This window comes from Camellia sinensis, chromosome 4 (genome assembly GCF_055761805.1).
Source record: "Camellia sinensis isolate YWXY chromosome 4, ASM5576180v1, whole genome shotgun sequence".
Taxonomy (NCBI): Eukaryota; Viridiplantae; Streptophyta; class Magnoliopsida; order Ericales; family Theaceae; genus Camellia; species Camellia sinensis.
In genome coordinates this window covers 139068636-139079765 of record NC_138964.1, presented here as the reverse complement: position 1 = coordinate 139079765, position 11130 = coordinate 139068636, and the positions used below count along the sequence as shown (strand labels likewise).

Here is an 11130-nt window from a genome sequence, read left to right as displayed (position 1 = left end):
GGATATAAGCAGGCATCTAAGACAAGAAGAAGGTTAAGCATTCTATCTCTCTACATCTCATCTCTCTTTCTAACTTGCTCGTCGGAAGGTTCGCTAGGAGACTCCTCGTTCCCCGTTGAACTCTTGTGCAGGTTCCTCTGTGAGCTTGGTACCTTGGACACTGGTTTGGAAAGCGTGGATCAGTCCAACCCGTTCCATCTGGAACACGATGTATGATCAATAATAAAAGTACAAAATACTAAAAATGTAATTAACTCTCAATCAACATTTATATAAGAATTGGAAATATTCAAAAACAAAATAAAATTAGTGGCAAAAGTAAGTCAAAACTTCCACTTCAAGAGGGGCCTAAAACAAAAGCGAAAATAACTATGGAGCCCAATGATAAAAAGCTAAAATTACCAAAATCTTAATCCGAAGATTTGTAACATTACATCTTGGTACTGCTAAATTTTTGTGTATTAATTTGCTTAATTTGATTGTATCTATAGGCAATTTGTTGTATTTTGTGTTTTATTAAATATTTTTCAGATAATTGAATGTGTTTGGTTATTTGTATCTAGATAAATTTATCTTCATATTGCTATCAAACAAAGTGAATCAATATCATTAATCACTTATTTCATCAAAAATTGTTGTCATTCATATTTTGGGGGCAAAGTAAACTAATATCAATAGTTTCAAGTACAACTCTATGGCATGACAAAGTCCTTTCCAAACATGTAACTAATACTTCAGATAAATTACACTTTGCCCCCATTATATTTTACCATTTTCCCACTTTGTTCTTTTGATAAAAAAAAAAAAAAATTCACTTTAAATTTGGATCAAAAGTGCAAGTTAAATATAAAAATAACTTACATCCCAGTGGAACAAATAAAAAAAATTTACAGACATGAAAAGACGTCAATCAAACTTGCATCCCCATAACTTTTGAGTTACATCCTACCACACATAAGGAAGTACACCTCTCATGTTTTACAAAATTTTTTTTGTCTTCTACCGTGCATTATTATTTTTCATAAATATAATGATATATTTTGTCATATGGGCTATCAATTTGACATTTTCTCATCTAATTTTGGACAAAAATAAACTTTACAAGTAAATTAAGAAAAACAACTTGAAACATTAAGGGAGGAGGGAGAGGGGAGGAACATTTAAAAGCTAAAGTGAAAAAATGACAAAAACATATAAGGACAAAATGTAATTTATCCCCCCAAAACTTTGCTACTCTCTATCCACATCGTCACCCACAGATCCAAAAAGCATTGTAAAAAAGTAATAGTCAACTCCAATTTTAAGACCAAATTTTGCTTGTACAATTTGCATCAAATTTGACACGAACCCCCTTTTAAGATCCAAGCAATTGCTCTGATGGAACAAAATAAATAGGCCCAATCAAGACCCCCAGGCCGAAACAGAAATGAAACTGTAATGTGAAGAGAAAAAAAAATTACAGGGAAATTCTAACCCTAATCCTACCCCTACACCTGTCAATTTAACAACAGTTTCATCAGCCTTGTTAAATTACATCCCTTCTTTTTGAGTCTTAACCCCTGCCCTTCTTTCCCAAATGACCTGTCTTCCGCTTGTGACGGCTGAAATCTGAAACAAACCGGAACGTCTGGCCACAGCCTGACTCAGAGCAAACATATGGACGCTCACCCGTGTGAACCCTAATGTGTTCAGTCCGAGCCCATGCCCATTTGAATGTCATCTTGCAGCCTTTCCAAGGGCACTTTAATGGGCGGTCATCCATATGAACACGCCGGTGCTGCACCAAATACTTGTGAGAGAAGAACTTCTTTCCACACCCCTTCACCGGACATACATTTCGTTTGTGCAGCACAAGCTCTTGTTTCGACCCAAAACTCATTGTGCAACCCTCAACATCACATGGGTATTCGCCTTCTACGTCTCTTACCTTCACATTGCTGTGGGAAGTTGTAGCCTTCACAGCTGGAGGTTTCTTTGCTTTCTTACTATTTGTTGGCTTCTTTAATACTGGCTTGGATTCAATTGGTTTCTCTACCAACTCTTTTGCAGGCTTCGTGGTTCTTTTCCTCAGCCGTGTGCTAGGTCCACCATCCAGCTCATCCTCAACGCAAGAATCAAACTTTCTTGTGTTGCTGTTAGAACTTCTCTGAGGACGAGGGGTCTCTGTTTTCACTTGTTTGTTTCTAAGATTTCTCGTTCGCTTCTGATAACCCTCCTCGGGTGAACCATCTGAAGCTACACCCGAATCCTCTATTTTTGGGAATTTAGCTTTCTTGAATGCCGCACCTTCTGTTTTATTCTTCCTCTTCTTTCCAGTCTTCCTAGTTACAGAGGTTGTTTCAGCACTGTGGGTGCTTTCTGACAATCTCTCACGCTTCACATCAGGTTTTGCTCGAGCATGAAAACTTCTCTCTTCTTCTTCCTCTTCTTCCTCCTCTTCAGCATCTTTTTCTGCTAACAAAGGATGAACCTGATTTGACATCCAGACTTTCCCACACCATTTTCCTGCCACAACTATTTTTTTCTGTTTGCCAAAACTCTTCCCATGAACCTTCGGTTTTGTTAGACGTCCAAACGCTTTATATATAATACTGTTGTATGGAATCTGCTTACTGTAGAGAGGAGAGCGGCTTAGGTTGACACTGTAGAAGAGATTGATACCTAACTTAACAGCCCAGTCTCCATTCCCATGCATGGCTTCTTCACTTTCTAGAGCTAATTGTATCCTCTCTTCATCTTCTTTATTGGCATCCCTGATTGCAATATCATTCCAGAAATAATCAATTCCCAGTTCTTCTGCCACTAATTTTGCTTCGGCCTCTAGTTCTGGATAGTCTGCATATTTTTCACCAAAAACTACAAGTTACTTAAGGGAAGAAAACAATCTTAATAGAACACCATAAACCTATTGGTAGGAATTTCTTTATTGCAAGAGAAGTACATCATCATCAAGAAATGACAATGATAATCCTTTTTTTTTTTTTTTGGGCTGTAATTCTTTAACAGAGCTTTCTTCAGCAACTAAAATGAACATATATGGTCACAAAATGGTTGGCACATAAAGCTTGCTGCAAAACACTATATACTGAATGACTAACTCTATACTATCCTTAAGGCTGTGTTTGGATCAATGATTTGAGTAGGGATTTGTGGAGGGGGGGAACTTTTTCTTCCTAACTTTTCCTTTCTCTTTTATTTTCCCTCCACAAACCCCTCACAAATATTTGATCCAAACACAGCCTCAAAAGCAGTAAACCTCTGCCCAATGGTATTAAATAATTTTATTTTCATTGTGGCACTAATTATACACAAAGCAAATGAAATGGGAAATTATTCATATTATATACGAGGGACAGGAGTCTCGAGCCTCTTAAGCCCACAGGTGTGCTTATAATACCATAGCAGTGCATAAAAACAAAACTTTGGGTACAAGAACAAGCACAAGCACAAGCATGTCCTCACCTAATTCAGATCACCCCAGTTTAACACAAAACATATCATTTATGTAATCTGAATTCTAAAACATGTTTTAGCCTTTCAGAGAAGGATAAGAACTGAAAAAGAAGAAAATTTGCAGGTGAATGAATGAATAAGAGGAAAAATGTCATTTATTTATCAAGAGTTATTCTGTTACATTACAGCACACCTGGATGACAAAGGAGTAATATATGAGCTCCACCAATTGGACGAAGTCGCTGTTCTACTTCTGCAGCATGCTGAAGACAGAAGACGTGCAATCTAGAAGAATCCTCGTCAGACCTCGGAGCAAATGACATGGTGGTGTTCTCAAATGGGGAAACAACATTGCTAATACCTGTGACACCCCTATGGGCAACTGGAGAACCATTGGAGGCAGAAGGCGATAGCTTCATTTGATGTCTAGACCAACTCCCTACACTATTTGACTCCATGAAAGCAGTATTATCAGTTTCAAACTCAACAGAATAGTCGAAAGTTCGATATTTACCCATAAAATTAGATCTTGGATGTCCATCATCCACATAAGAATCAATGACTTGGTGAGGAACATCATCATCAAAAGCAAGTCTGTGACAACCAGTTGCCTCACTATGACGCTTGAGAGAAGGCAATCCTGTATCATCACATTGGAGGCTACTTCCTGGTGAACAATCTCTCGATTTGATTTCACTGTCAAAAAGAGGAATATCTGCTTCAACCGCTTCTTCCTCAGAGTCGGAAGAATTACCATAATTCAAAGCCAATAGACCAAGGGCAGAAGTGGTTTTTTGTGTTTCAGTGTTGGAAACCACTTCTGTACTTTGATGTACTGTTTGAATTCGATCAGAAGATTGAACTGGGACATCAAACAAACCATCTGGAGTGCTCTTTTGCATCCATCCTGCATTTAGATGAATGAAAAACAAGTTCAAGTCTAGTTGCAATTTGCAAATGCCCCACCATTTTAAATCTTCAAATAAAATGATACTAATTTTATATTTTTATAATGCTGAATTAAATCAGTGTATTATGGACATGAGATGCATGCAATAATTACCACTGGTGATCAATTTTAAGCCGCGTCTAGATTTAAGCTAATCAAGGCAATACTAGGATGGGCGTTAATTTACCTACTAAAATATCACTCGTCTCTACCCAAGTTCCCAGCAGCACAATTCCATTTTTGTCTGAATTGCATAATAAATGGGCTTTTAAATGCAGTATTCTGCCAGTGACCCTTTTGGGGCCTTGGCTTACCCATGCTTTCAGATGCAACCAAAATCGGTAGAAATCTTGCCAGATGAGCATGTTTAACACATGCATGATCAACTAAATGAAATTGGATTAGTAATGGAAAAAGCATCCAAAAAAATTACATGCCAAGGTGCAGGATGATCTAATATAGTAGAAATAAAACTAAATGTATGGAGTGTAACTTTAGCAACAACAGAAGTGAAAATATAAGAGAAGTGAAAATTGAAAACCAAGAGAAAACAAATAGCGAACATATTTGCTATCTAGGTTCGATTATTAACAAGGACGGTGAGGTTGGAGATAATGTGATTCATATAATCAAAATAGGTTGGCTCAAGTGCAGGTGTGCATTTGGCATATTATGTGATCGACGAATACCAAGTAAATTGAAATGCTTTACGGGATAGAGTGTAGCTAACTAAGAAACAACATGTTCATAAAATGAGTGTATCCAAGATAAGAATGCTTTGATTAAAGTGCGGTAAAACTAGAAAAGATAGAATTAAAAATAAAAATATTCCTGAAATGGTAGGAGTAATACCTATTGAAGATAAGTTGAGAGAATAGGTTAAAATGATTCGGTCACATACAACGAAGACTTATAGATGCAACGATAAGGAAGAGTGATAGGATCACCATCAATGGAGATGCAAGGAGGGAGGGGTAGACTAAGTTAACATGCTATGCTGTAGTGAAAAAAGATATGAATTTATTTAATTTAGTTGTAACACATAGCCCTTGATAGAGCTAAATGCCGAAAAAAGATTCATGTAGCCAACCCTACTTGATTGGAACACAAGACTTAGTTTGGTTTGGTCTGAGTAGTGCAGATCCATGAATAAAAGCAAATCAAAACAAAGAAAAAGTCTTCTAGAAAAAACCTACCAGAATGGGAATTCAGTTCAGGCAAAATTGCAGCCGCAGTTAAACCATCACTAGTTACTCCAGGACCATCATCCTGATTATTAAAGTTCCTACAATCAGCTGACATGAGATGATGTGCAGCTTCTTCTCTAGGTTGAACAATGGCAACACAAGCAAAACTCAAAATCCCACAAGTGATGCATGAAAACAATCCTTGATCTGACAACCTATCACCTTGAGCTGTTCTTTCTCTTCCAGCGTCTGCTTTGTGTGTCTGAGAAGCCAAGGTGCATGCATCATCACTACCGCTTAAGAAGGAAAGCCTGCTCCCATCAAACATAGGGGAAGATTTTCCCTTCACGGGATAGAAACTTGCAAATTGCTTTAACCCACGCTTCCTGTCTATCATGATATTTTCTGAAACTAAACTTTCCGAGGCTTTCATTTCTTCTTCAGGATTGCATAAACCAAGGGGCAATCTATGACTTCCTTTTAATTGGGATGCAACACGTAAATTTGAACAAACATCTAAGGAATTCTGGGGTAGAAGCACGATGGAAGATCCTTCCCCAAGAATATGAAGCAGGTCATTATTCCTCATCACATCCTCCACAAATAGCTCTTTGATTAAGGCTTCCCCTTCACCCTTCTTTTTATCCTTTAATCTTGAACTCCGCGGTTTAGTACTGATGCTCTTAGGTATCCTATAGGAAGAGAAGGTAAAAAAGGTAAAAAAGAATCAAATTTGGAAGTCTAATTGGTTAAGATCACTAACTCACTATATTATTCACACTAATCAGATAGAAAACAAAATCATGAATAATTTGCATTTGATACAAGCTTCTTGCACAACTGGGGCAGAAATGTTGAAATATGACATAGTGGTTCTCTTGTGATTTTTATTTTTCATATTGCATGTATAACAATATTAAGAGAAACAAACACCCCAAAAGAAAGCACCACAAATACTGCAGGTTTTTGACAAGAACAAAAAACATAGCCAACGCTAGTAGAAAATTTGAATGATGTAAATAATGGATTTACATACTCTAAATTTTTTCACTCTTTCCTTTTTATTTATTTATTTATTGGAGAAGGGCTGCGTCCAGCAAGCTGGATCAATATGTCCTTTAGATACAACAACTAAGAATATCTGCTTTAGAAGAAACTCCATCACCACCTACTTTGAAATATGAACTAGAATAGTTTGATAATAGTGAATTATAGAAACAATAATGAAGATATTTGGAGGGAATGATACTTCCAGCAAGAGAGAGAGAGAGAGAGCAAACCCTGAACATAATGACAGTGCAAGATCATAAAGCAACTGGAAGTGAGACACCATGGGAGGACAATTGATTGAAGCTCTGCGAATAGCAGCATCTTTGGCAACCCTCAACCATTCAGGAGTTGCAATATTAGCTGCCTCTCCAATATTAAATCCTGCATGGAAAAACCAAGTAGGCAGTACAATTCATCATTCTTTAAATCTATTCATATAACATCAATATTATATTAGTCGTAACAATAACTCCAACCTTAAAAGACAAAGCAGAGGAATAAGAAAAGAAAAGGCATATTGAAACTGAGAGAAGCCTTACCATGACTAAAACCTGAGTGATAGGCTCTAGGGAAAGTGACAACAAATTCTCCAGCATTTTGCACCAACCTGATCAGAAGAAAACAGCAACATAAGAAGAGTACAGATGTATTCACATCACCACTACTAGACCATGAAGCATGCTGCAATGAACTTTAACAAAGAACAACTTAAAATGATAACCAGATTAGTAGAATGAGTTCTAGATGTGATATTAAATGGTTATTTTCTTGTGGATGCAAGGCAGGTCCAGCTAAGTATAGTTCTTCAGCATGCGGCATTACATGTTCTTTATTTTTCATCCCTTTCCCTCTAACTTCTTTTTATCAATACGGCTACTAACAGCTTCATAAAAGGCACATTGAAAAGTGATCTTCAAGTTAATTGTAGAGGCCATCACAAGGCATTCTTCTTTCAGATGCAATCGAAGTTAGTTTTCAAAGCCAATACCAAACTTGCAATAGTAGGAAATCAGAGTGATCAAAAGGTCACCTGCAGCATGGAACACCAGCACTAATAAGTACTTCTGGTGACATTACAGTAGTCTTCTTACCAAGAGTAGCAAAAGTCACTGAAAGAAATGAATCACAAAATGTAAAAAAGTTTAGTAGGATAACTTTAAGAGACTAATTCAATTTTATACAAAATTCTAAACTGAGTAGCATTTTCTGTTAACCCAAAGAAGACCTTCCAAATCTCTGAAACAACCAAAACAAGTGAATAGCTCATTTGGAAGCCCATGGGTAGTGAGTAAACATTACCAATTGAGATGTCATTAACATGAAATGAAAAAAGGTACTCTTTGAAAAACCAAGATGTTACAGCCCTAAAAGACATCTAGTAGTAGTTCAATATCTAAAAGTCTACAACAACAAAAAAAAAAAAAAAAAAAAAAAATTGTGTCCCTATCAACCTTCCTATGTTACACTCTCATGCTTAAAATTATCAGCAAAAAATAAATGATCACGGTGAAGGCACAGTAAGTAAGAACTCTAAGTGAGCTCTCAAAATGTAATCTAATGCATCCTGCTTGTAAGGAGAAACCACAAAGCCCCTAATAAATCCTTTTCAATGTTGAAGAGCTGGATTGCAACATCTACTTGCTAGTATATCTCAGTATCTTATTTCTCTGATTCCAAATAAGCCCTTTCAAGAAAACAAAGCCACGTATACATTTTTACATTTATGTATATATAACTTGCACCTTCTCCCTTAGAAATTTAATCAATTCCTAAAACCAAGCCATCCTTAATTTGTGATCCATCCTCACTTCATGCGTCAAATGTAATTTACAGCTCGCAAATCAAATTTTAATTATCTAATACTTTACCTATCTAACTGAAAAGGATAACTCCTGCCAATTCCTCACCTTCGCTGAACTTTACGGTGTTCATTTGTAGGATAGAGTACGAATATGGGATGGAATTAGTACTTCATGATAAGATTAATTACAGCTAATAAACAGTGACATGCAACAATATTTGCAAGATGAAGGCAGAGCATATGAGAATAGTAAACAGGGGAAGCTAAATTTTGATCGCTGGTTCAATGCAGTACTGAACTCACCAAGAGGATTGATCTCTCCTCCATATCCATGAACCCTGATCACCTCCTCAAATGCAACCGCCGCTTCCTTTGGCACGCCATACCACGTCTTCCCCGCCCCCGTATGCAAGTAATTCAAGCTATGCAAGTCATGATCCTCCACATGCCAAGCAAACCAACTAAACATCATAGCAACATACACCATTGGCGATGTCACGCCTGGAATTTCCTCTTTCATGAACCTCAACAAAGACCCTTTAGCCCTAGACACCCCTCTCATGTTCCAAGCAGTCTCACCAACATTCACTCCCTCCCCTGTTTCCTTCCCATTCCTCACACTCGCCGGCACGAATGCCGAACCTGGCATATCATTAGCATACTCAACCTCAAAGGGTTTATCCCCACTCGCCTTCCAGTAAAGGGTTTCGACTTCTAATCCCGATAACCCCTTCTTCGGGGTCTTCTTCAAGTAACTCTTCTCGAAATTCTTCGCTTTGAACTCGAACTGAGGCAGAGTATAGTTCTTGCCGCTCTTCCACACCGGTTTCTGGACCGGCCGGTGCTTCCGGGCGCAGAATCCGATCTGCTGCTGCCTAGTGGTGAATGTGGGAGCCGAATTAGGGCTCGAAATCGTGGACCTCACAACCAGAGACCGATTGAGGTTCGCAATTGCGGTCTTCTTCGGTGGAACCGAGACGGGAGGAACAATTTTGCAGATTCCATACTTGGAGGCCTCTTTCTCGATCTTGAAAATGTAAGCAATTGGATCTTGGAACTCTGATAGGGTTGGGTGGTACTCTGGAGCCAAAGGTAGGGTTTTGAGCCATGGAAACACTTCTGTTGTAGTCGGTTGCTCTGCTGTAACTGCTATTGAAGCCATTAAATCAATTACAATTGCATATACATATACAAATACATATATATGTGTATCAGAGATCTACAAGTCTTAGATAGAGAGGGGAAGAAGAAGCTGTTGAGATCCTATTCCCTTATTTTCTTTTTGGATTTTATTTTATTTTCTTTTCTTTTCTTTTCTTTTCCTCTGCTTTCGATATGTTTAACAGAGGAGAGAAAAATAGAGAAAATAGGGCAGGGGAGGTGGGGAGTGAGTGAGAACAGAGGCAGTGAAACATGTGTGTGGGTTTTTATCCTGGGTTTTAATGTTATTTACCTTTTTGCCCCAAATTTTTGGCCTGATTATAAATATTTTATAATATATAATTATTATAATATTATTGATAGATAAATAGTATATTATATCACAGGCTTATGAACTTTTCATTATTTTTGTTTTGAAAAGTTGGTTAAAAATTAATTTTTTTAGCTTTTTATGGGTAGAAAATGTGAAAGATGATGTGACCTAAAATGAGTTAAAAGTCATCTTTCCAAAGTGCCCCTAACTACTCAACTTTAATTTTCATTCAATAGCCATAAACTACCTTGTCTCATGTTCCCTCCGTCAGAGTCTCTGACATTCTGGCCGACACATCTCGATATTGTGTATCAGTTTATATTCTAGTTGAGATTAGGACCCGCGTCCAATCCACTGAAAGCATATGTTGCTTTGTTGATGACTTATGAAAACCGCTATCAATAAATTCATACACTTGTCCCTCACACTTGTCCCTCTATCGTTTAGGCTTTTGTTCCTATCTACGTGTTATTGGTAAATAAATTCAATGGTGTTGTTTTTGCTTGGGAAACCAAGTTTGGTTGAAATACTACTAATGATTAGTTTTAGCTTCTTTAGCTTTTCAAATTGTTTTAATTTATCTCTTTTGTTACAAAATCTTTACTTTCGATTGTTAAATATAATATATAAAACCTAGCTGAAGAATAAATTGATAAATTTAATTATAAATGTATTTCCTAATATTAAAAATATACATATATCATAAAACCAATACCGTTCCTATTATCAACACTAGTTTTTGAGTTTGTTAAATTTTTTTATATACTAGAAAAAGGATTTTATTTTTATCATTTTACCTTTATATTGGCCTCACGTATTGAATTGTCAAAAGTTGACAGAATAAAACGTAAGGGCTAAATTGAACTAATTAAAAAAGTTTGGGCTTATTTGAATAAAAACTTTGTTTTGAGACTTAATTGAAAAATGATGTAAAGCCTAAGGGCTTCTAGTATAATTATTCATCGACAAAAGTAGGTGGATGAGCTGGGTGTTTTGCACTGATGTCCCTTTATCTTGTTAAAACTACAAGTTCTTACCTTATTATTCAGAGTATTATAATTATCACCCTACTAATTTATTATCCTTTCAATTCTACCCCTCATTTTGAGTTTTACCACTTGGCCCCAATTTGGTGAGAATTAGTCCACAAGTAGTTAAATATTAGTTGATTCTGGATTATTAAATTATCTTTGATCCTCATCAATGTTGATCACTC

General features: G+C 36.8%; 1 protein-coding gene across 1 annotated transcript; it reads right to left on the bottom strand.

Annotated features, from left to right (window-relative positions):
• Positions 1 to 1271: 1271 nt before the first annotated feature.
• LOC114314106 (lysine-specific demethylase REF6-like) lies at positions 1272 to 9839 on the bottom strand. The gene is made up of 7 exons (XM_028260551.2): positions 8744 to 9839; positions 7670 to 7748; positions 7179 to 7246; positions 6870 to 7020; positions 5599 to 6281; positions 3647 to 4360; positions 1272 to 2835 (listed from the first exon to the last, which is right to left on the bottom strand). Exons 1-7 carry the CDS (start codon positions 9600 to 9602, stop codon positions 1553 to 1555), a joined length of 3837 nt encoding a protein of 1278 aa, XP_028116352.2. The 5' UTR covers positions 9603 to 9839; the 3' UTR covers positions 1272 to 1552.
• Between the last annotated feature and the right edge of the window lie 1291 nt (positions 9840 to 11130).

What these genes read in the sequence shown, in the direction of transcription:
- LOC114314106 (XM_028260551.2), bottom strand. Translation starts at nt 9,602, where the DNA reads ATGGCTTCAATAGCAGTTACAGCAGAGCAACCGACTACAACAGAAGTG. An exon ending in AGGAGAGATCAATCCTCTTG is followed by an intron (nt 7,749 to 8,743) that starts GTGAGTTCAGTA and finishes CATTTCTTTCAG; the next exon opens with TGACTTTTGCTACTCTTGGT. An exon ending in ATTACTCCTTTGTCATCCAG is followed by an intron (nt 2,836 to 3,646) that starts GTGTGCTGTAAT and finishes AAAAATATGCAG; the next exon opens with ACTATCCAGAACTAGAGGCC.